The sequence below is a fragment of the Cupressus sempervirens genome, chromosome 9, assembly GCF_028749045.1.
Source record: "Cupressus sempervirens isolate cs-2001-9-10 chromosome 9, ASM2874904v1, whole genome shotgun sequence".
In the NCBI taxonomy this organism is placed as follows: domain Eukaryota; kingdom Viridiplantae; phylum Streptophyta; class Pinopsida; order Cupressales; family Cupressaceae; genus Cupressus; species Cupressus sempervirens.
In genome coordinates, this window is record NC_143126.1 from 687,731,955 (window position 1) to 687,758,979 (window position 27,025).

At 38.2% G+C, this 27,025-nt stretch overlaps 1 protein-coding gene across 6 annotated transcripts in view; it reads left to right on the plus strand.

Moving 5' to 3' along the window:
- Positions 1 to 27,025, plus strand: part of LOC149540592 (RNA pseudouridine synthase 7-like) — a 232,021-nt gene that overhangs the window by 22,487 nt on the left and 182,509 nt on the right. For all 6 annotated transcript variants that reach the window (XR_016356420.1, XR_016356421.1, XR_016356422.1 and 3 more), the window contains one exon: positions 23,393 to 23,470. Coding sequence is in view for 3 of the 6 variants with exons in the window: in XM_089801689.1 (XP_089657815.1) it covers positions 23,393 to 23,470 (78 nt within the window). In the remaining 3 variants the exon portion in view is untranslated. The remainder of the gene's footprint in view (positions 1 to 23,392; positions 23,471 to 27,025) is intronic.

The window sequence follows — 27,025 nt, forward strand, 5'->3', positions numbered from 1 at the left end:
TACAAGGAAGTAGAAAAAAGAAAGGCAGTTACGACAAAAGTTGAAGGGAAGGACATACAGTACGAACCCAGAAAAAAGGAAAGACTCCACCGTACGGTACATGGTGAACGGATCGTGCAGAAAGAAAAGGTTACATCACACCACGAAATTAGTAGAAAGGTGTTGGTAGCAAGGAAAACACATCATACGGTCTGCACAGGAAACAAAGAGGAAGGGCTTAATAAAAACTTCAGCAGAACGGAGTAAAGATTCTAAAATCAAGAATACAGTTATTGACGGCAAGAAGTGGCAGCCAATGGAATACATGGTACTAAGTTTCCAGAACAAACTGGGCGATATCAAAAACCTGAGGGAAAGATCGTGTAACTTAAATAAACTTGATGAATGACAATTGCAGGCACAATGGGCCACAGAGGTGACACAGAAGAGGCGCAAAGCGTGGCATGATAAACACCTAAAATTAAATAAATTTCAACTAGGCCAGTTAGTGTTGAAGTATAACAGGCGGAATGAAATCAAACTTGAAAAGTTAAGAGTCAAATGGGTCGGACCGTGCCAAATACGGGAAGTGGGCGATAACAGAACAATAAAGCTATGGACATTGGATGGGAAAGAAGTACCAGAAATGGTGAACGGCTCCAAGTTGAAAATATATCATGCGCGACTGGTTCTGTCGTTGACGAATATCGAGTAGTAAAATTCAGCAAAAGAAAAAGAAAAAGTAAAAAAAAAGAAAAAGAAAAAGTAAAAAAAAAGAAAAAGAAAAAGTCATTAAAGACCATCGTACGGTGTTTTAAGTTCCTTCACCGTATGAAAAAGTGAGACAACAGGCGGAGAACGTAATTGCTGTACTACCATCTTTTGTTATATGTTGGCACCGTATGGAAATTAGTAGGGAAGGAGTCGATGAAAACACTGTACGAACTTCTTATTATGCCACTGTACGGTGATCGGGATTGAAGCGTAAGACAATATAACACTATCTGACAAGCACCGTACAGATTTAGAAGCAGATCTTTAGTTGAAGACCATTGTATGGCGATCCAAGTGCTCCCACCGTACGGTGTCTCATGTGCCCCCATCGTACACTGTTTGAAGTATCCCCACCGTATGACGATTTAATGATGGGTGACGTAGGGTAATTTGAAGAGTAGATGGGTCGCTGAATGCAACCATACAGCCATTGGTAGAAAAAAGCGTACACAAGCAAGGAGTCGTACAGTAGAAGCCAAGAGAGGGCCGTACGCATTCGTACGGACTTCAGGGAAGGAGAAGAATTCCTGTGTGTCGAGGGATAACTGACCTAACCTAGCAGAGGAATAAATGGAGTTTGCAGGAAAGAGGAAGTGGAAGAAAAAGTTAGAGGAAGAATCTACAGCTAAAAAAAAGAAAAAAGAAAAAATAACGACAAATAAAAAATGTTCAGAATGAATAACGCATGATGCCAAAGGGAAGGGAAAGACATAAACAGGTAGTAAAACATAAGCAGTTGCCTGAAAGAGTGTGGAATCAGAAGAAAATCACAAAAATGGTGTGTTCCATGGAGTTCCATGCAGCTGCCCCTTGACCCCACTAGGGGCGATGCCCCCTAGACCCCCAATCAGTGTAGTTATCAGTCATGGGAAGTGTGACCAGTTGATGAGACCTGGAGCTGCTACAGGCATAAGGTGTCTGTGTACCAGAGGTAGAGAGAGCACTAGAGCAAGCCTTTCAAGAGGGGTGATACGCTTTGAGGCACTTGGAGTAGGTGTTGGACGTGAAGCTGTCTTGGTAGATGCATAGAGAGTTCGGGAGGAGCTGATCGTCCAGTTGAAGGCAGTTCAGCGACACTTGGCTCAGTGTACCCAGGAGTTGGAAGCAGAGAGTGGCACGGGTGGCTATCAAGGTCAGCTTGACTAAGGAGACAGTGTGTTTTGGAGATTAGTTTGGTGCAAGCATGGGATGAATGTGAAAGTGGTGTGATGGGAACACATCTATCTTGTTATAGTTAGTCAATTAATGTATCCTGTTTTGTTGATCTGTCTTGGATATTTTGTAATTTTCGTCCGGAGACGACTTTTCTTTTTGGGGGGGATGATGTTGTTGGTGAAGTTATAAAATAGTTGAGGGGCAGATTAGCATATAGTCGGTAATTGTTATGTAGCCGACAGACCCTTTCGGTAATTGTTATGAAGCCGACGAACCCGTTTGGGAAGGTTCTTCGGGAAGTATATGTACACCATCTGAGATCATTGTAATCATCATTGTAAGCACTATGTAATCTCTTCGACATATATGCGAATAATAGGTGTACTGCTGTGTTACATATTCTTGTCTATTGTCTGTATGCATTAATCTATTTACCCCATACGATAAACAAATGGTGCTACACAAACAAAGTTATGCTGGCACAATTTTTCTAGAGCTCTCTTGCATACAATAAAAGATAAAAGATGATGATTTTGCTATGAGGGAGGCACTCCTTTATATAGGCACAGGAGTTGAGAAAAAGATGGAGGAAAAAGTGGGAGCAACTCAACCAACTTTGACCTAGTCTAATTAGAAGAGAACTTATTGGGTTACATGCAACTGCACATGCAACTCGCATTACATCTTTACATGCACGTGCAACGCACATTACATGTAATTACATCTTTTCATGCAATGCATCCTCTTAGATCTACAAACAAAAATAAAAATTAAAAATAACAATCTTAAAGATTGTTTTTTAGTGCCTTGAACTTGATGATAACATCACGCACTATAGGAAGATCAAAAATCTCCATTGTCTTCAATATGGACTCTATCCTCATTGCATCTGCATATGCTGATTGTACAACCTTGGAATTTTTCGCTAGAGAATCTAACGAGTGCTTTGTTGAGGATTTATACAAGACAAACTTGTTCATTGTGTCAAAACTAAAGTCTTCAGAATGTAAGTCAGCATTGATCTTGATTGTATATTCTGAAGTTGCTCTTTCAATTGCAATCAGATTACCACATTCATCAAGAACTTGACATCCCATTTGTCCCCAATCACAAGTGACACCTATTTCTACAACTTGGCAATCTCCAAGGGTTGCCTGCAACTTTGTAATCAGCTTCCTCAATGTTTCTTCTTTGTAGCCCATAAGTCCTTGATACCTGAAGAACATTTCACATGACGAAAGAATGTTATATAAGACCAAGGCATCTAGATCAAATATTCCAATTGTTGCCATTATGTTATATTTGTCATTAGTGACAATACTTATTCAACTCTGAATGGTTACCGAGCTCATCACTCAGTCTACAGTTTATACTGAGCATTCAGTGGTTGCCAAGTAAGTTTATCAGTTAAGCAGTTCATACCGAGCATTCCAGAAGCTACCAAGTGAAAGTAGACATTGAGCAGTTCAGCAGTTATCACCGAGCAGATAGTGGTCACCGAGCTTCACAGTGTCTACCAAGTCATCAATTTGTGTGATGAGAAGCCAGTGTCTATCGAGTGATGGATGTGTAGTGTTTACTGAGTGAAAGCAAGGTAAACAAAGGATTCAGTATCTACTGAGTAACATTATGTCTACCAAGTCTCCAATGGTTACTGAGTTTGAAGCTACATTGTGTGATTAGTATGGACCGAGCCTCTACTTCTACCGAGTGCATGACGATGCCAAGTAATGCAGTGGACGCCGAGTATCAGAAGTTCACCAAGTCAGCTTATAGAACCCGAGTTTCTACTATTTGGCCAACTCAGTAATATTTTGTTTGCTTGTGTTTTAGCCAACCTTGTATTTGTAAATATTGGAATGGTATATATATGTAATGTATTGTATCATTTGCAATATATGCAATGAATGAATGAGTATATGGATGGATATGTAATGTTTTGAGAAGAGTGAATGCGAATCAGCAGCAAAGCAGAGTATTTAGCAAGGTCTACAAGGAGCATTAAAGTTATATCAATCACAAGTGGTGATCTGTACTTCAAGGATCTAATCAGCAATCAAGTTGTAAGTCAAATGTACTGTTTCATCCTAACAGGTGAATCGATTTTTTAAATCCTTGAACAGGGTAGACTTAACAGTCTTTCTCTAAAATCTCTTAATAGAGTGCATACTTCATTGTATGTTTGTAAAACCTCTAACAAGGTGGATCTAGCAGTCCAAATTGCTCTTAACAGGTCAGATCATCAGAAGTGGTCAATGTAAGCCTTAACAGGCCAACTTTATACTGCTGTAGTGAAGTTTTGTGGGTATCATCCCCACCCCAATTTTACTTTCTATTTGGAAGGTTTCTGGGTCACCAAATTCTGTGTTCATGTGTCATGAATGTTTATCTTTCAATTTCTTATGCATGCAGTAGATTAGATGAATTAATGGTGAATGGATTATGCTGATTAAGTGCTGAATTAATTTAAACTTTTTGAGGTTATTGATTCACCACTCCCCTCTCGGTAACCTAGCTAGTCTTGATTATTTCCAACACCAATTTCATCCCAATCATTGTGGACCTCCTTCAAGTCATCCGCTTCTCGAGTCAAGGAAGAAATCAAGTTTCGCTCCATTTCACTCATCTCTTTGACACGCTTAAGAACTGCAAATGTTTCTATAATGGCTCAAACTCCTTCAGAGATGACTTCTCCTATCCAAGACTTGGCGGTTTCAATCAAATTTCTTTCCTTGGATATCTGAGACACAATAACAACAGTTTGAGAAGATTGTTGCCGAATGACTTCATTTAGATGAGTAACCTCCTATTTGAGTTGATTCTTTTTCTCCCATAATTCATTATTGCTTTTCAATACATTAGCTAATGCATCTTGAACATCTTGCAAACAACTCAAACATGACTGTTTCTTGATTTCAACCTTAGTGGACTTGTAATTAGAACGGGTAAGTTCTTCAACAGGTTTGTCCGCCAGTGGCTCAACAAGTTCTACAAACTTGGTTTTATCCAAATCAACTAAGATCCTTGAAACAATCTTATCTTTCAAAGATTTGGACTTAGTTTTCTTTACAGGGAGATTATCCGGAGGTACAACCACTTTTCTTCTCTTCGTTGTGATTCTACTCAACCATGCAGGCAAGCTAAAACTTTCAACTGTAGAAGCAGGTACAGTGGAGACCATTGGCATTGATCTAGATTGTATCTCTGTTGTGAGTGAACAAGATTCAGTTTGCATAGCTGAATTCAAAGGTGCATGTTGAGAGGATTCTGTCACGAAGAGCTCAAAGCCTGTCAGAGATGTATCAAGTTGAGAAACTTTACCCTTTGTAAGAGTTGGAAAATCCTCAAACACATTTCCCAAGTGTTCATATTGTTCATTTGCGAGAATGAGAGGAGTAGCTGAAGAAATAGGAAAGCCAATGTGTTGACTTCTGAAACTGGAGTAGAAGGTGTGAAAACAGTGGAAAATGAATCCACATCATCATCTATCTCATTCAAAAAAGGTGCTTCATGCATGGATGTTGCATGAGTTTGTGCAGGCCTTGGGGAAGATATGATCATGACATCCTCTTCTTCCTCCTCATCTTCTTCATCTGATTCTGTCTCTAATTCCTCCTCTAATTCTTCCTTTGATTCTTGAACTGGTTCAGAGATCTGAGATGATTTAGATCCCGTTCTACCCTTTAACTTGAATTTGAGGGAACTCTTCACATCAGAAGAAGAAGCACCATCTTTCCCTATAATTTCCAGTTTTGACTTCCTTTCAGGTTCCATGGCAGCCATGGGAAATGCAGACACCAAATGAATATGACTTCTTTTGATACACTTCATCTCATGACTAACAAGATTTTTTACTCTTCGTAGAAAATCAGCCATGTCCACATGTCCAATTTTTGTGTCCAGCACATTGTCAAGAATAGATACGACTAATGATGGAGCTGCATGAGCCAACTCTTTGTCAAATTGATATTTCATCTTGCCTTAGATTTAGATGGTGAGGGCATCTCTTGTGCTTGTGTTGCAACACAAAAATCCCAAAACATAAACACATCATTAGAGGGAATTGCCATACAAGTTGATTTTCAGTCAGCAACAAAGGTTCGAATACGGATTTGAAACTTAGTAGATTCAATGAGATGATTTCAAAGAGAAATCATATACATATGCAGTGAATGGAGATGAAATGTGAATGGAAATGGAATGTGAAATGAAGTGTAATGAAAATGAAAATGGAAGGAGATGGATATGTGTGAAGGTGAAATGCATGAGTATGCGTACAAACAAAGATTGTTGATTTTCAAAACTGTGACTTAGGTTTTCAAGATGTTATTGCATGGAAAACGAATTACATGTAAGTGCAACATGTAATAAGGGATGGAAAGTGAGATGAGATGCGAATGTGGATGGAGGATGAGCTTTACATGTAAGTGCGGATAAAGGATGAGATGCAAAATGTGAAAAGACACGAGAAGTGGAAAAACATGTATTTGCTCATGAAGGCGAGAGTGCATATGGAGAGATGAAAATGGAATGTAGCTTGAGGAAAAATGAACTTTATAGTCATCTTGGTGAAAAAGTGAAGTCAAAATACATGGGAAAACATGCATATGATATTATTTGCTTTTCAAAAAGTGACTTTTAAGTCAAAAACGGGTTTTGGAGATGCAATTACACCTAAGGCTTTTCATGTAATTGTGTTGTGTGAGTGGATGCGAAAAGTGAGATGAGTGAAAATGGAAGTGGAAAATGAGATTACATGCACATGCGGATGATGAATGAGATGTAAAACATGTAATTGCATTTGATGAATGAGATGCGAAGTGTCATGACATGGAAGATGAAAACGAAAAGTGATGATGCTTTCACATGAAATGGAAGATGGAGTTAAGTGAAACATGCTCAAGTTCTTCGAAAAGAACTTGCAACTTCTCCAAAATGGAGAAAAACGGGAAAGCAAGCACACAATACAAAACAAACTTCAAAAGGAAAACATACCTTTGGCAAATGACTCAAACATGTCAACAAGAAAAACACTTCAATATGCAATTTGGAATTTGGAATTTGGGGAAAAACCAAAAACATGAAAATGAACCATTTCATCATTTTTAAAGGAAAAATACAATTTCCATGGCATCGATTTCAACAAGTGGCAATCATTAAACTAAAATATGGATAAAATCAGCAAGATAAACACAAATTTATTAGCAAGAAAGAAAATGTCCACTTACATGATGATTAAGTGTCAAAAATGAAAGTGGGAGAGGCTCCGAAATTGAAATTTTTTTCAAAAAACTTGGACTTTTTCAAACTTTGCAAAGGGAATCTGTAGTGGGCAGCAAATGAGGCATTTTTAATGGCCAATGCCAAAAACGTGCCCTAAGAAAGCTCAAGATCCCAACGTTTTTGGCTTTGGCATGTACATGGGACGTTTTTGCAATAAACACGATTCTCCAAGGCATGAAACAACATGTTTTGGCTTCCAAACACCAAAACGTGAGCCAAGATGCAATGAGAATCACTAAAATTGCCAAAACGACTCCTCTTGCCAAAATGTGAGCCAAAATGATGGATTTTTGGTGATTTCCTCCAAAACGTGCCCTTGAATGGAGTTAAAACTAATGGAGTTAAAACTAACATTTTTTAGCAAGAAATCTCAACATTCATTGTTTAGAAATCCATGGACTTGCAAAAATGACTTCAATGGAGAAGATTTCAAGAAAATCCATTGAGGAAATCAAGCAAAATCTTCAAAAATGGGTTCTTGAGAGCTCTTTGCATGTATTTTCTCCAAAATCGGGTTTTAAAAGGGCATGAGCATGAGTTCAAGTGCAAAACCCACCTTTTAGAGGTGTATGTATGTTTTAAAAACTTCCCATGATGCAAAACGCACCTTTTAGAGGGGAATGCATATTTTAAAAAACTCAAATTTTGGATGTGAATGCATATTTAAAAAAAAAAACTCACCTTTTGGAAGTGAACGCATATTTTTAAAAGGACTCACGTTTTGGAGGTGAATGCATATTTAAAAAAATGCATATACATATTAAGAGAAAAGCTCACATTTTTGATGTCATTGCATATTTTAAGTGAAATTATATGCAATGGCATCAAAAAGGTCCACTTTTGATGACTTTATACTTCTAAGTTGAAATTTGCATGCAATGGCATGAAAAAGGTCCACTTTTGATGAATTTAAGTGATTTAATTAACACATGTCAATTTAGTCTCAACAAAATATTACTTAAATGTGACATAAATTATATTTACATATCATATTAATAATATAATATGTAAATATCATTTAATAAGTAATATTTACTAGAGTGTTTGATTTAAATGCTGAAAATTAAATTGAACTATATAGTTAATATAGTTAGTTAAGTGAAAAATATAACATAAAGTGCACTATAGTTACTTTAAGTGAAAATTTAATTGATAAAGTAACTTAAAAATATAACATAAAATGAATTTAAGTTATATTTTTCAAAAAGTGAATGTCAAATTAGAAATATAACATGATATTTTTAATTTATGGTATTGCATAAAAAAGGTCCACTTTTTGGGCACTAAAATGGCCATATCTTTTGACTAACAACTCTGATTAGGCTCTAGGTTAGATCAAATCAAAGAGGAAACTGAAAGCCATGACTTGAGCAAGACCAAATGACTGAAAGCCAACAAACACACACTCAAAAACAAAGAAAAGGACGATGAAGGCCTCAAAAATCAAACATAGGCTTGACAAATTGAAAAACGAAAAGGACTTGACAAAAGCTTCCAATAAAAGAATTTGATATGTGAATTGGAGTTGATTGATTGATCAACATTAAGCATTTGAATAACAAATTCAGCTTAGAGAGGTGCGAAACTAGTTTGAAAAAGTTTTGTACTATTACCTGCATTTTGTGGCAACAAAATGCAGGACAACAGGTTCATTGTTTTTTTTAAAAATTTGGTGAAATGCAGTGTCAAAATGAGCTCCCACAGTAATATAACAAGTGATGATGAGATGGAAACTCATTCTCATAGTGGCACTATCAGCCAATTAGATTATGACTCGGGCATGATGATGACACCAATTAGAGGGTGAGCATGAGCTAGATCCGCAAAAGCAAACTAGTTCCATAGATAGTGCACCATCTACTGATTGCCTCTACACATTTTTTGACAAAGTGGGTTAGGGTTACTTACGATCCTAAATCTCCTCTTAGACAGTTTGCAACAAGGGTAACAACCCCAATGCCATTAGGTGGTGGCACAAGGAAATGAAAATGTAACATTTGTGGTACAAAATAGTTTGGTAGCATCACTAGAGTAAATGCACACTTCCTCTTTTGGCCAAGAAAAGGTGTGGGAGCATTTGGGTTTTTGAAGAAGCCTGACAATTTGCATTATAAAGTTGAGCTCAACAAGCTATGGGGTGTTCTAGATGACTTGGGAATCACAATGCCTACTACCTTGTCTAGTAGGAACAAATCTAGAGTATTCAGCAAATGGATGAGCAAAAAATGCAGGGTCAGCCTGTAACGTCCCGTTTTCCCGGGTCTTAATTAACAAATTACATACTCAAACAAATATAATTATCACTTCATCTTCATAGGAAGTTAGTTAAATTAGTTTCATTCATATGAAAGGGATTGCGGTTAAAATCAGTTAAAAAAAATTCCTTAACGAAGAGCTGAAAACACCATCAATGAAAATCACTGTAGAAATTAAACAAAACACATTCCATAAAATTTGTGATCAAAATTAAAACTATTGATGCTTCTGCAACCACTCGGGTTAGTCCACAAATACCACTATAACATTATCACAAAACGATTTCCATCTAATATTGTTAATTCAAAATCAAATGACGATTATCATTAAATACCACTATATAAAATTAGGGCATCACTTACCACTGTAATCATTAGGGCATCGATTAACATTGGATCTTTTAGGGCTTCTAATACCATTGTATCACTCAGGGCTTCCGATACCACTGATTCAAATAGGGCTTCCGATACCATGGATTCAATTAGGGACCACTGTATCATTTAGGGTCCCAGTTATCACTCAATCAATTAGGGCTTCAGATTTCTTTCCTTCTGATTACTTAATTGTGGCAGTAACTCAAGAATAGAAAATATGCTTATATTCATTATTCATAAGAATGAAAAACAATTCATAAATCTTGTTGGTGTAAATAAGTATTTACTTATTACACTTAAGTTTACTTAGGTTTATGCATTATTTTATTATTTTTATTTGTGAGACACTTAGGAGTTTGCGCACCTTTATGAGTTGTCATGTAGACAACACAGGAGTACGCAACTCTATTTTAGCACATGGTGTCTACAACACTGTTTTGCGTGTCACATCCTTGTAGGCTTATCCTCTCATCACCGCACTTACTTCTGTGCTTAATGGAGGATAACCCATATCCGGTGGACATGTGCTTGGTTGTATGACACATCATGGTGCTGATTACGAGACATTCTAGAAGCTCTCCTGAGGCCTTTATATTCAGGCACTCCTAGTGTACTTTCATGAACTAGTTATTGAATACATTGTTATTTTGAACATACTCTCTCTCTTTGGTCTATTGTGTGCTTGTGTTTGAGTTCTTAGTTCCTGGATGAATTTTGCCCTTAGGCAAATTCTTACATGGTACCAGAGCAACTTGGAGATTTTTTCATCACAAGCCGTTCGAGACCTCTTGCTTGCTTCGTCACCTCAGCTCAAATCCGGAGTACTGTAGAAATTGGGAGTGTCCAACGCTAAATTTGACCTCGCCATTGCGTCCGGAATGCTGAATCGGTGAAAATTGACTATAAACTTGGCTACCTTGGCCCAAAGTCGATCGTGAGGCAATTTTTTTTTGCAAATCGGAACCCGAAGGCCCCGATTTGCAGTATGGGTATGGTCTTTTTTCGCAGATCTCATTGATTATTTTTGGATCTGTATTTTCTCTGTATTACCTGTATTTCCGTCATATTTTTCTTGCAAATTTTCGGAAATTTTTTCTAGCCCTACGAGCTGGTAGCCGAGGAAAATATTTGTGCAGAACCGGGCTGTAAGTTCCCGCCCCTGTAGTTTTTTTATTTTGTCGCAAGGGAGTTTTATTAAATCGCGGGTATATCTATCTTGCGGCTCTACTGTACAAATCTGCGGTTAGGGTACAACACAAAATTCGGCCCACATTTTAACCCCCGGCGGTCACACAAATTCCGTTAGTTTTCATTGGCGGCCAAACACTTGTTTATTTGGTATCTGTGGGAGTTTCTTTTATTTAGCGCACAACGCTTTACCACTCTCAATGTGGGATTAAAATACCGAAATCCGGCGTGATCCATACCTCCGACCCATAGAGGAGATTCCGGAGAGGGTGTTTGTAGTTCCCGGCAGCGAAAGGAGAGCTCTTGCGTCGATCTTCACTTTCCGCCCACGAGCGCAGACATTTCCTGGCTCCCCGCAAAACATTTTCGGCGGTTGTTGTTTCATTTTCTGACAGGGTTTATAAGCTCCGGCCACGCCGTCCTTCCTCCCGCCGGTATCCTCTTTCCCAGCGACTGAACATTTTTGGTGAGGTTGGGTTTTCTGACTCACTATTGGATTCCTGCTCTGCGGCGTCGACATCACGATCTACGTTCTCCGACACCATTTACTCTACATTTTCTGGGGTGCGGTGTTCAAAAGTGTTCCAACTCCCGTGCGTCCCAGAAATCCCGCCGGCGTTGTCTAAGGGTTTCGACGATTGCATTCAACTCTGCAGTTGTGTTCTGTTGTTTTCTGGTGGCGATTTGTTGTTTTCGGCAGGTTTTCCTTTTCCGGCTTCTCACGACTGTTTTTCGGCCAGCTCGCAGACTTTCCTCTCGGCGCTGAATTGCAGTTTCCGGCGCGGTCATCACATTTCTCTGCGACCTGCACAATACTTTCCCACCCTTTGTGCTTTGTTTTGCGCAGTCAGATTCCCGGCCGTTTGCAGATATTCCGAGCATTGTAAAAAACCTTCGGTGCGATCTGCAAATTTTCGGCATCGGCGCCTGACTTACCTCCCGCCCGCGAATTCATCTACCTCCCGGTGTCGACTATCTGTTCTTTCTGGCCCACTGCTACGTTTTCGGCGCAGGCAAGTTTCCCGGCTGGATGAGCTGGTTCGGCGTGTTTTTTAAAAAAAAAACCTCCGGCTACGGCATATTCCGGCCTAGGACACGTGTCCCCTGATAAGCGGACACGCAGCGAGATTTACCCGCCACCTAGACTCCCTGCCACATCCGCAACCTGCACAGAGACTGTGACACGTGTCGCTATTTTACTCACTCGCGCCAACTCAATTTCACATCGGAATTGCCACGTCATTCCCGTGGACAGCCGATCCTTTTTTGCCCCATTTGCGTACGAATTTTTGACACGTGTCACATCCGTACAGTACGAATTTTGAAGCGGGATTACTTACGATTGGTAGCTGACTGTGATCACCTGGTTAAGTGGGGAAGTACAGCTTATGAGGCACTCTTGGATCGTGAAGAAGAGGTGAGTGAGCTTTCCCAGGAGCTCATAGCGACTACTGAGGCTTTAGAGGACACACGGCGGGATCTACAGAAGTCGCAGTTTCAGTTGAAGGAGGTGATCGTGGAGTTGGAGCATTTGCGGTCAAAACCAGCCCCAGACCCAGTTCATTTGTCTATTGAGGTGGTTGGTGGTGAGTACACTCTTGCAGTTGTTACTGAGGAGCATGTTGTTGGGACTGACACACATGTTCAGGATTTGGAAGAAGTTGGTCTTAATGAGTTTGGGATACCGGTAGAGTCGAGTCTCGAGATTGATTCTTCTCAGATAGATGACAGTGTGGTTCAGTTGAAAATGCCACCCTTACAGGAGGATCAGTTGTGGTGTGCGGGGGAGTATGTTGATGCTTCCTCGTATAATTTTTACTGCACTGAACCATTCATGGAGTATTTGCTGGATAGTGCACGTGTTCATCTGGATTCGCATAAAGTGACAGAAGGTGTTCTCATCCAAGTTACTAGTGTTATTTGCAGATTGGTTGAGAAGATTATAGTGATCCTTTCTACTATGCTACCTCACAGGGATTTTGAGGTGGGGCTTGTTGAGCAGAGTGCATAGGGTCCTATCCAGCCTACAACTACTCAGAGTCAGAGATTTTAGCCATCTGTTGATTCTCAGTTATATGATGGAGAGCCAGTAGCAGAGTTTGGGGATTCTTACCGGCATTATACGGTGAGGCACGCTCATCATTTTTCTTTTGACCTAGAGATAGAAGATTTGATTTCACGCAGGTGTAGATCAGCTCCAGTTTCTTACCATTCATTTTGGGATGAATTGGCACCATCTTTTGAAAATAGAATTGGTAGTTGCAAGTTACCCAACCTGCAGCATCGACACACTCAGAACAGTTTATCAGAGATTGGATTTGATGGCAGTGACTCAGGTACCTATGGCTGTTGTCATATCCACAGTGCAGTTGGGTGCAGGTGTCAATTAGACAGAGACTTGAGTTTTGATAGAGTTGATGTTTCAGTTGGCTTAAGTTCCGCAGAATGGTTTCTTCTTTCGACATCTACAGTTGGTCTTCAGATGATTTCATCAGAGTTGTCAGTTGTTTGGGTATTGAGTATAGTTTCTCAGTTGTTGATATTGATGATTTCTCCACGGGAGTATGGTGAGGATTGGGATGATACACAGATTTACATTTGGGATCCAGGCAGACTGATTGGTTCATGGTTCAGCCATTGCTTGGGGACAACCAATTTCAGGAAGGGCGGACTGTCATGTCCCCAATTTTCGGCGGCAGTCTGATTAATTAATTTGATTAACTTGGTTGTCCAAAATAATGAATATTTTATGAGGACGACTAATTAATCATTTTAATTAAATAAATAAGTGATATTAAGTTAATTACTTATAAAGTTATCAAATAAATAAATATTAAAAGGTAACTTTATATTTAATTAATTTAATAAAGTGACTTGGATTATAAAAATATTTAATAAATATTAAAGTCACTTAAGAGATAAAATCAGAAATGTTCTAGAAGTCTCTGGAGAAGATGGAGAGAAAAGAATAAATAGGCGCCCCGGGGCTCCATTCGAATCAGGCAGTTGTTTATCTCTCTTTTGATTTCAAATTGTGATTCAATCACAGGTGCGTTGTGGAACCTAGGGTTTCTGCAATTGTCTCAATTGACCATTGAGAACGATAACTCTCAATCGGTACGCAATTTTGAGCGTGTGAAATATCATCTGAATTATTGCAGATTGGAGGTGACATTCAGTCATTTCATCAGGGCAGAATCTGTGGCTCAAGGCCAAAATTTCGGAGGATCATTCTGAGAGTTGATATTCGAAGATATAATTTATTCACAAGGTTTTACAGGATCAGTTGTCAAGAGGAGTCTGGCGACCTTTTCAGCAAAACGGATCGGGAATAGAAGACGAGTTCCCTTGACAACCTTCCAGCAGCATTTCATCTATTATTAGGGCCGAACCTGGACCGAAAGCAATCGCAGAGATCATTTATGGTGAAGTGCTTAGTCTGCAGATACTTTAGGCTTGTCCATGACGTGATTTAGAAACTCAAACACAGCAGTCGACCAAGAAAGTGGGATTTAATCTACCCGAGCCAGGGGTCATTCTTCAGGGCATTTTCATCATTGGAGGTAAAATCGAAAGGACGAAGAAATCACAAGTGCCGGAATCTCTTAGCGAAAGATTGGAGGAGGGACTTTCACGCGATTCAAGTTTGTTGTCCATACTAGCAAATCACCGTGGGATCATTAACAAAGGGCATTGTTGCGGGTGTATGTATTGAAGGTGAATAACCTCCGCAGCAGCTCTATAAACTGGTGCGACTTCAAGCCACCGGTCCTGACAGCACTTCCAGCGGCAACTGTATCGCATAGGCAACAAAGGACAGGAAACGTCTTACATACGGTGGGTGAATAGGAGTATTGCTAGTAGAGTCATTGCTTGGGCGCTGTTGATATCCTCTCCGAATTGAACGGAGTTCGAGCATAATGGAGGGACGATTCATTCTCAGCCGGCAATAGAAGAGTGACCAGTTTCGGCGGAAACAACGAAGGTCAGAATTATATGCAAGCTTGGTTACCGAGAGTAAATCCTACAGCAGGCGGTGGCATATGTATAATCTTTCATCTCTTGTGAATTCCTAAGACCTTCTAGCGGTCTCCCTAGCCGAGTATCCTCCAGCAGATATTAATATTCTATCAACATTATCGACGGAAATCAGTATTGCGCAGGCTTTGAAGCGGATCAACAGGACAAGCAGGTGCAATTTGCAAAAGATCAAAGAAGGCACGCAGAGGATATCGTACAGGAGGTAGCAAGGGATTTACCCGGTGTTACTCTATTAGTAAGAGCTGAATGAAATATATATTGTCACTGTTATTTGTCTCTCCATAAGATTTCTTTGAACGTGTTTGCGTCACCATTATCACTGCATTTGTAATAACCATTAATTTGATGGATGATTTGAAACATTGCCTTTGTGATCATTGTTCACCAAGTGTTTGACGAAATGTCTAAACCTTGAAGTTTTAAGATTTTGGTGTTAACAAAGCAATAATCCTGTAATGGATATTACAGTGGTATCAGAGCTTGTTGGCTAACTGTTTGACGAAATACTGAACCCTTGAAGTATTGAGTTTTTGGTGCTAAAAGAGACAATAATCCGTTGGGGTTATTACAGTGGTATCAGAGCGGTTTTCTTGCCATCCTGTGGGGTGAGAACCAAACCTTTGAAGTATTGAGTTTTTGGTGCTAAAAGAGACAATAATCCGTTGGGGTTATTACAGTGGTATCGGAGCGGTTTTCTTGCCATCCTGTGGGGTGAGAACCGAATTACATGAGTGATCAACACTCTACTTCAACCAAGATGGACAAGTACAACACAAAGTCTCCAAGGACACAATCTTGGACAATTGATAGACACAGTATGCAGAGTCGGAATTGTGGAAAGGAGGGCTATTCCGACATTCAGGATGAGCTCAGGAAAATCAGACATAACATGTCTGAACTGTTGGTTAAGCACCACCGTATAAATGACAGGCTGTCCGACCCAGCTAAGATGGATAAGACAATTGGATTTCGATTTGGCAAATCTTCTCGCAAAGCATTGATTGATATAGTGAGGGATGTTACCAGGAACCTTAATGAGGAGTTCGAGAAACAAGTGTGCAATCAGTCAGAGGTTTCAGTTCAGCCACAGGAAGAAGTGGTGAAGGATATTACGCTGATAGATAGTAACTGTCAACTTGATACTCAAGTTGAGACAGTGGTATACAAGTTTCCCAAGGGTGATGTCTCAGGTACTCAGGACGGTATGGTTCCAACAGGCAATGACTATAGAGCAGAGGGTTCAGATGATGATGATGAGGATGTTGATGGTGAGATACCTAGTAGAGATGAGCAAACACTGAGTATTCATGATTTTGCTGAGGAAGAGTACCAGGCTCAGTTAGATGCTTCGCCACATGAGGTTGAGACTGGCAGTACTTCACATGATTTGTCCAGCCAGCTGAAGGTAAGTGAAGATAGTATTGTGACTTCCTTATCTCATCATGACAAGATGCGGGACATGTTAGAGGATCACATTCAGATGATCCAGTTACAGGATAGACAAAAAAGAGTCCAGGCAAAGTTCTCTTGTGTTGACTTACAAACAATTAGAGAAGGAATGGGAACGACGAAGTTAAGTTATTTACACCTTCTATCAGATCGTGACCATCTTCTTAGACTTGTCAGAGACTATTTAGATGCCTTGAGAAGGAAGGAGGGAATTGACAAGTTTTCTCGCGAGCCTGAGGACACTCGAGCAATTTTGGTAAATACTCCATTGGCATTACAGGACTGGGAGAGACATGGAAATGAGCATGGCATGGAGCTGGGCTTAGTTTCATCTTGCATGCCTGACATTCAGCTCCCTGCAGTAGACGGATCATATGTGGTGGCTGATAATGTTACGAGTTCATCTTGCATTCACATCCAGGATACAAGGACAATGGCAGACAGGTATATGAAGTTAGCTGGTATTGGTCACATTACTCAGGTAAGTAGTTTGCTTGAGTTACCAGCTGTTTCTTGTATATGGATTCGGGAATGTTTCAGCAGCATTTGGGATTCAGTCAACTGGAGATCTTCAGCACTTTATGGTAGCCATGATTGTTTGAGTACTATCATGGATGTGATTAGCAAAATACACGGTGTTGTTTTCCCTTGTGCCAGCAGCTCATCCGATATTGGTATTAGTTTTTATGCACCGTTGTTGGGTTTGATTCATATATCTAGACGACCATTCTTGCTGAAAGGTGTTGAAGATTTTTCATTTTTGGCAGTGGGTACAGATGAGTCCCAGGATCATTTTGGCCCTGCTGACATCCAGGAGGATGATATGGACAGTTTTGAAGATTCAGCTTCTTTGACAAATTCTTTGGGTACAGAGGAATTAGATAGCAGTACTGCAGCTTTTGACATTTTGGGTGTTGATATGAATCTTGGAGATGATTCGCGAGATATGGATGATAATATTCTAGAAATCAGTAACCTGGAGGATATCTCTATAGACAAAGCACCAGAAGAGGCTTGTAGAAGACAATTCAGCCAGAGCCATTATGTGACTAACCAGTTGAAAGTTAGTGAGCGAGACATTGCTATTGCTTGTGAGCACTTTGATACTACTCGTCAGTTATTGGCTGTCACTGGTTGGGGTATTTCTATGATAGATGAGTCCAGCGGTGGTTACCTTTCTTTGGTAGAGATTCATGCCTTGCGTGAAGCTGTACGAATTTTGAAGCAGGATTACTTACGATTGGTAGCTGACCGTGATCACCTGGTTGAGTGGGGAAGTACAGCTTATGAGGCACTCGTGGATCGTGAAGAAGAGGTGAGTGAGCTTTCCCAGGAGCTCATAGCGACTACTGAGGCTTTAGAGGACACACGGCGGGATCTACAGAAGTCGCAGTTTCAATTGAAGGAGGTGACCGTGGAGTTGGAGCATTTGCGGTCAAAACCAGCCCCAGACCCAGTTCATTTGTCTATTGAGGTGGTTGGTGGTGAGTACACACTCCTGCAGTTGTTACTGAGGAGCATGTTGTTGGGACTGACACACATGTTCAGGATTTGGAAGAAGTTGGTCTTAATGAGTTTGGGATACCGGTAGAGTCGAGTCTCGAGATTGATTCTTCTCAGATAGATGACAGTGTGGTTCAGTTGAAAATGCCACCCTTACAGGAGGATCAGTTGTGGTGTGCGGGGGAGTATGTTGATGCTTCCTCGTATAATTTTTACTGCACTGAACCATTCATGGAGTATTTGCTGGATAGTGCACGTGTTCATCTGGATTCGCATAAAGTGACAGAAGGTGTTCTCATCCAAGTTACTAGTGTTATTTGCAGATTGGTTGAGAAGATTATAGTGATCCTTTCTACTATGCTACCTCACAGGGATTTTGAGGTGGGGCTTGTTGAGCAGAGTGCACAGGGTCCTATCCAGCCTACAGCTACTCAGAGTCAGAGATTGGAGCCATCTGTTGATTCTCAGTTATATGATGGAGAGCCAGTAGCAGAGTTTGGTGATTCTTACCAGCATTATACGGTGAGGCACGCTCATCATTTTTCTTTTGACCTAGAGATAGAAGATTTGATTTCACGCAGGTGTAGATCAGCTCCAGTTTCTTACCATTCATTTTGGGATGAATTGGCACCATCTTTTGAAAATAGAATTGGTAGTTGCAAGTTACCCAACCTGCAGCATCGACACACTCAGAACAGTTTATCAGAGATTGGATTTGATGGCAGTGACTCAGGTACCTATGGCTGTTGTCATATCCACAGTGCAGTTGGGTGCAAGTGTCAATTAGACAGAGACTTGAGTTTTGATAGAGTTGATGTTTCAGTTGGCTTAAGTTCCGCAGAATGGTTTCTTCTTTCGACATCTACAGTTGGTCTTCAGATGATTTCATCAGAGTTGTCAGTTGTTTGGGTATTGAGTACAGTTTCTCAGTTGTTGATATTGATGATTTCTCCACGGGAGTATGGTGAGGATTGGGATGATACACAGATTTACATTTGGGATCCAGGCAGACTGATTGGTTCATGGTTCAACCATTGCTTGGGGACAAGCAATTTCAGGAAGGGCAGACTGTCATGTCCCCAATTTTCGGTGGCAGTCTGATTAATTAATTTGATTAACTTGGTTGTCCAAAATAATGAATATTTTATGAGGACGACTAATTAATCATTTTAATTAAATAAATAAGTGATATTAAGTTAATTACTTATAAACTTATCAAATAAATAAATATTAAAAGGTAACTTTATATTTAATTAATTTAATAAAGTGACTTGGATTATAAAAATACTTAATAAAGTCACTTAAGAGATAAAATCAGAAATGTTCTAGAAGTCTCTGGAGAAGATGGAGAGAAAAGAATAAATAGGCACCCCAGGGCTCCATTCGAATCAGGCAGTTGTTTATCTCTCTTTTGATTTCAGATTGTGATTCAATCACAGGTGCATTGTGGAACCTAGGGTTTCTGCAATTGTCTCAATTGGCCATTGAGAACGATAACTGTCAATCGGTACGCAATTTTGAGGGTGTGAAATATCATCTGAATTATTGCAGATTGGAGGTGACATTCAGTCATTTCATCAGGGCAAAATCTGTGGCTCAAGGCCAAAATTTCGGAGGATCATTCTGAGAGTTGATATTCGAAGATATAATTTATTCACAAGGTTTTACAGGATCAGTTGTCAAGAGGAGTCAGGCGACCTTTTCAGCAAAACGGATCGGGAATAGAAGACGAGTTCCCTTGACAACCTTCCAGCAGCATTTCATCTATTATTAGGGCTGAACCTGGACCGAAAGCAATCGCAGAGATCATTTATGGTGAAGTGCTTAGTCTGCAGATACTTCAGGCTTGTCCATGACGTGATTTAGAAACTCAAACACAGCAGTCGACCAAGAAAGTGGGATTTAATCTACCCGAGCCAGGCGTCATTCTTCAGGGCATTTTCATCATTGGAGGTAAAATTGAAAGGACGAAGAAATCACAAGTGCCGGAATCTCTTAGCGAAAGATTGGAGGAGGGACTTTCACGCGATTCAAGTTTGTTGTCCATACCAGCAAATCACCGTGGGATCATTAACAAAGGGCATTGTTGCGGGTGTATGTATTGAAGGTGAATAACCTTCGCAGCAGCTCTATAAACTGGTGCGACTTCAAGCCATCGGTCCTGACAGCACTTCCAGCGGCAACTGTATCGCATAGGCAACAAAGGACAGGAAACGTCTTACATACGGTGGGTGAATAGGAGTATTGCTAGTAGAGTCATTGCTTGGGCGCCGTTGATATCCTCTCCGAATTAAACGGAGTTCGAGCATAATGGAGGGACGATTCATTCTCAGCCGGCAATAGAAGAGTGACCAGTTTCGGCGGAAACAACGAAGGTCAGAATTATATGCAAGCTTGGTTACCGAGAGTAAATCCTACAGCAGGTAGTGGCATATGTATAATCTTTCATCTCTTGTGAATTCCTAAGACCTTCCAGCGGTCTCCCTAGCCGAGTATCCTCCCGCAGATATTAATATTCTATCAACATTATCGACGGAAATCAGTATTGCGCAGGCTTTGAAGCGGATCAACAGGACAAGCAGGTGCAATTTGCAAAAGATCAAAGAAGGCACGCAGAGGATATCGTACAGGAGGTAGCAAGGGATTTACCCGGTGTTACTCTATTAGTAAGAGCTGAATGAAATATATATTGTCACTGTTATTTGTCTCTCCATAAGATTTCTCTGAACGTGTTTGCGTCACCATTATCACTGCATTTGTAATAACCATTAATTTGATGGATGATTTGAAACATTGCCTTTGTGATCATTGTTCACCAAGTGTTTGACGAAATGTCTAAACCTTGAAGTTTTAAGATTTTGGTGTTAACAAAGCAATAATCCTATAAGGGATATTACAGTGGTATCAGAGCTTGTTGGCTAACTGTTTGACGAAATACCGAACCCTTGAAGTATTGAGTTTTTGGTGCTAAAAGAGACAATAATCCGTTGGGGTTATTACAGTGGTATCAGAGCGGTTTTCTTGCCATCCTGTGGGGTGAGAACCGAACCCTTGAAGTATTGAGTTTTTGGTGCTAAAAGAGACAATAATCCGTTGGGGTTATTACATATGCTGACCAAAAGAAGGAATCTTATGAATATAATTGCATTTAATCATGACCTGAACTACATGTATTTTCGACTATGGATGGAAGATATGCATTCAAAATACACTTCCTATTCAGTCCATTGTTCATTTTATACAGCAGCAACAAAATATTTAGTGGTAAACGAACCAATCAAAGCACTAAATTCTTGGTATACTATTCAAAAAAAGAAAGTAATGGAAGCTGACTAACATCGGTTTGGACTTAGCAAGGAAGACGCATGACCTGCAAATAGATTTGGATTTCTTTCTTCCGCGGCCGAAATTCTTGATCACCCACTATATATCTCTTTTCTCTAAATTTCCATCAATGATAGGAATTAAAGGAAGAAGGGAATGAATTGGGTTTTAGAACCTCTGAATGGTTATATCTGAGAATGTTCTCACTCGGCTTGATAAGAAGACGTAGCAGATGGAAAGAAAGATAGAGAAAAATGCAGAAGGAAAAGAAATAAGTTCTCTCCAAATTGATTCATGATACTCTTTTTAATGGTCAGCTGTGACCCTTTGGCTACCATTGGTTATCAAGAAGACTATTTGCCCATTCGAATACATCAAGAATTTGAATTGAAAAAGGAGAGAAATCAAGAGGGAAGAGAAAATAAAAGGTTGGAAGAGAAGTTGGAAAGATTATAAAACAATTCGAATTGCAAAAATCAAATTGATTTATATTGCCAAGTGTTATTGATTAAAAGCAAAAAATATTAAAAAGAAAGAATAGAATTGTAAGATTATAATTCAAAAATAATAATAATTCAAATGTTATTATAATTTGAACATTATTATAATCTTATATGTACATATAAACATCACTTTATTAAATTATAATGGTGCCAAATCATTTTTATATTATATGCACGTATATAAATATTTATTAAAATAATATGATGAGAGATAAATTAAAATCCTTTGAGATATGTTTTATATTTTAACTCAATTATTTTAATTAAATTAATTATTTAAATAACTCATGCGGTTCTACAAATGTATCCTGTTTCAAGTCACTAGATCCTCTACCCATCTGCCCAGTGATGGTGATGCTCCTGACTAATTTTTTTCTGACATTGCTTCCACCCCATTCGACATGTTTACTGCAAGTAAATTCCCCGCAGTTAAATTATATTATCATAGTGAATTATTTAATCATAATTAATCATAACGGTTAACCATCTTCTCAACTCCATGAATTCGTGATTAACAATCAACTAGCATGTTATCTTCACTTGAAATCATAACGACTATCTTACCATTTCGCCAGATTATAACAAATTAAACTGCCAACTGACTTCATCTGAACCTCAATGGCTATATTTCAAATTAGGTCAAAATTTGGGATGTAACACAGCCACATATTTCTACACCTAGATTGCAGCAAAGAGGAATGACATTGTCAGGGGCAGCCTCAACACCTTCATCCACTTATAGTGCTCTGGCTGAAACACAATTGAGCAAGTGGAAACACAAGGTGCAAATTGAAAGTAACATCATAACTGATTTGTTTAATGCACACATGAAAGAGTAGATAGAGGAATCCATTGGCATACTCTTTTTTCCCAATGGCATACCACTTCATGTAGCTCGGTCTTCTTATTATAAGGAGATGATGCAAATAGTGGTGAGGCGGGATAACCATCATTTGTGCCCACTGGAGAACTACTAATAATTGAATTGAATTATTACTAATAATTGATAATATTGCATCTAGACTCATCCTGACAAGTAACATTGTTAAAACAGTGCCCACTGGAGAACTACTAATAATTGAATTATTTGGACTGCACTTGTATTTCTGTAATTGCTTTGGGTTATGCACAAGCTTTTTTGTGGTCCATGTCGGGTATGCTGTGTGAAATTCTGGATGTGCATATTATAGTATACAAATATAACATGGACTGTGCTAGGATAAACCTTTACTTCTTATGTGCGTTGCTTTAGTGGATGCCATTCCTATAAGATGCCATCAGATTCACTGTCTCAGAATGGGCGTTCTAAAAATGGTCAACCTTATTACTTAATTTTGTTTGCTGGAAGTGGGTGCTTAGAAATTGTTTCATTTGATGCATATTTGTTACATCTGGACTGGATAGATGATTGTTTCTAGTTCCTACATTACAGGATTCGGATGTCAATATTCCATACAAGTTAAGAAAATTACAGAGTATTTATGCTGATGGTTTTCATCTTTATATATCTATTTGACCTGAGTTCTTACATGGCTGAAGTGTATTCTTTTTTTTAATTTGCAGGTTAAGAAAAGATGGGCTGGAAAGACAGTAGTGGATTTGTTCTCACATGAGTTTAGACAACGACCCTATGAATATTATGTATGCTGCAAATATTTGTAAACTGCACTTTCATGAATATCAATGTAGAAATTTTGTAAGGTTTACATAGACATGATTTTACACAGTTGCGCTTTTGGATTAAGTGTATGTTTTAGCTGTATTTATGTTTCAGATAATACTCAGTTACCCATCATTAGGATGAGTTGGAAAATAAAAGTTGAATTGCAGACAAAAACCTTTAAATGAGAGGAAAGCTGAGGTGTGGAGAACAAGAAAATGAGTTGTTACTTATGAGACAACAAAAAGAATAAATGGATGGAATTGTATGATGTATGCAAGGAATTAATATAAATGCTATATAGCCAATATTATGGTAGAGCTTTTGATACGAGTAATTTGAACAAAATGACATAGTATCTTAATGAAAGGGGATTTATTAACACAATAACTCTGATGTAATAAAACAGTTCAATAGTAAATGTTAAAATTCTAGAAAAAATAAGAAGCAATTTCATGTTAAACTATTGCAATGATACATACCAAATAAATTAATGCAATTTAAGAAGTTGGGCTGTTAGGACAAGAAAAGTGAAAAATTGATAAACTTGTGAGAAATTATTATTAATGTAGCAAGAAATTATTATGAAAAATATTATTAACATTAAGAACAGAAAAGGGACAAGAAACGGAAAAGTTTCAAGAAAGAAATTATTTGAAAAAGATTAAGAGAATAATGAAATAAAAATGAAAAAATTGTAAGATGTAGTGAAATATTATAAAATTAGCTATAAATTTCTGAACAGTAGACAATAAAGTTAAAAAACTGTTGAAAAAGTTGATGTAGAAGATCTGAAGAAATCATCACAACAATGATAAAAAAACCTTTGGCAAAATGTTGAAATAAAAAAATAATAAGATTGGAAGAAATTAGAAAATGGCTGATAATAGTATAGAGATTAATAATTTGAAATAAGAAAATAACATAATACAAATGATAACCATTCTTATGACTGACAAAAAATATAAAACATGAAGAAAGTAAAATTATATAATTACTAATATAATTGAAAGCAATTTATAGATGTAAAAGGTATGGAATGAGTAAAAGAAAGAAGAGAAAAGTGAAAAACATTAATAATATAAGATACAAACTGAAGAAATTAGACAAAAAGAAAAGATAATTATTTCAAAAAATCTAGAGGAGATTGGGTCCCATATAGAAAGATGAAGAATTGAGAGAATTAATAAGAGCACAATAGTATAAAAAATATTGTTAATGATATTATAATTGATACAAAAAGCACTACAAAAATTATATTACAAATGATTATAATAAAGGAGAACTGAATAGAGTTAAGAAATAATTTAAACAAGGGCAAACTAAAAGTTACCAAAAAAGGCTCAAAAAAATAATAATCATGAATTATAAGATGAAGGGAGTTTATTCATCTACTGGGAAAGGAGTGGAAGGCTAAGTTAGCAATTCAAATCCAAATGCAGATGTGGGTACGAGACCCTGGTATGTGGATACACAAACTTTTTTTTTGGGAGTTTTGGATGCGTTTGGGTACGTTTATGTACACATTATAAATTTATATATACAAAAAATGAAATATACATAATTAAATTATTTGATAATATGATACTTCATCATTGATCAATGCTAAATGCCAAAGATAAATGTTAAATCATAAATTCCAAATGTTAGTTCACAAATATTCAAATAAGCAATATCTTGTATCTCTATGATGAATATTCCAATGAAAATCAAAATATCATTACAATAACAAAATTTAGTTCATGACTCCTTAGTCATCAAAAGAAAATTATAAAAAATAATCTATTGGAGTTTCATCTCCAGCTGCTGCAAGTTCAGAATCATTTGAACCCAAAGCGGTTCCAGTCACACTAGATGTACCATGTGTAGGGATGTAATCATCATCATTGTAAGCTGTAGTAAGTCTGGTAAGATCCTCAACAGTTCATCCAAGTTGGTACATTCAAGGGCTACATCCCAAAGCTTTGCTACCCCATCCTTGTAATGTCCCTCCTTGCATAATAGAAGATAAACCAAGTTTTCACCTTTTTTGAACCCAACCAGTTATGCTTCACGTAGTGGACAAAGGAGTATGTTCTTCAATTCCATTTAGTGGTAGGAGATCTTGCAACTTGGATAGTTTTCACAAAATAAAAAATAAAAAATGCAAAGTAAATTAAAGAATGTTAAGTACTTAATTGTAGAATACAAGTGGTAAAAAACCCAAAACAACTTACTTTTAGAGGATCTTGGTTGCAAGAGGTTGGAGGTACTTTGACCATAGATGTACCACCATGTGACAACTTTCATGGTTGTTAAAAAATAGCTATTGGAGTATGACTTCTCCCTGAGGCAAACATGCCAAATTCTTGCTGAACTTCTTTATCCACTTATTCATCTTTGAGGTCTACTCTATGCCCGTGTGTACCCATTAGTGACTTCTTCATCTCTTTATGGCGCTAATCTCCCTAACATAGCAATTACTTTCTTTCTATAGTACCTCGGAGATAGGGCATATGTAAGGAGGTGCAATGGGGTTTCATAAGGTTTCACTAGTTTGAGATAGTACCTCAGAGATTGATTCCACTTTATTGCATAAGGTTTCACATTCTATGGTGTCATCCTCTTGTTTTTGTATTTTCAATTTTACTTTCTCTACCATTGTGTCCATGCCATTGTAGACATCCCCTAAACGAGGTGCATATGTATCAATAAATCAGAGAATAGCCATGATAGGCTTGGTGAATTTCAAAATATATTCCACACGAGCCCACTAATTGTCATCCAAGACCAATATTTTGACCTTTTTGACCCTCTTTGAATGTGTAGCCTTCTATACACCCCATTGGTTGCAAATAACCATTTGATCCAATGCCTATCTCACCTTGAAAAGTCATCTCATAACAATAGTATGAGATGAAATTTGAAAATATGATCTTAGCAACCTAAGTTAATATCAATATCATTATGTAAATAACACATTAAAAAAATGATAAATATTAAGCAAATTTATATACAAATTGATATATGAATTTAACATAATTAAAATTAAATAAATAAATAAATTTACTATTTACTTTCAACAACTCCAATCTTGAGAAAGATCGGAATACTGACTTTGACATTTGGTGGTTCGTCACAAACGTTAGGATATCCTCGCCCTCTACATATATTTTATAAACCCACTCTATTTGAGTACCAATTTGTTGCATTACTAAGTTGATGGAGTGTAGGATGCATGGTGTCCAAAAAATGTGCTCATATCAACCCTCAACCAAAGCACTTGCACCCCTCCAATTCTTTTGCATTGCCTCTGATTACCTAAACCATATTCACACTATCCACCATCTCTATGGGCTCAATGGGAATTTTGAAAATGAACTGTGCATTTGTCACTTTCCCTTGACAATCAACTACCCAAAAAGCATTGCCCCTCTGGGGGACACTGCAATAACATTAATCAATGAACAATTTTTGGTATCTTTCCATCCATAAAAAATAATAGAAACACCTAATTCAATCCAAGAATCTCTAATTGGTTGAAGTGAGGTCTCTAT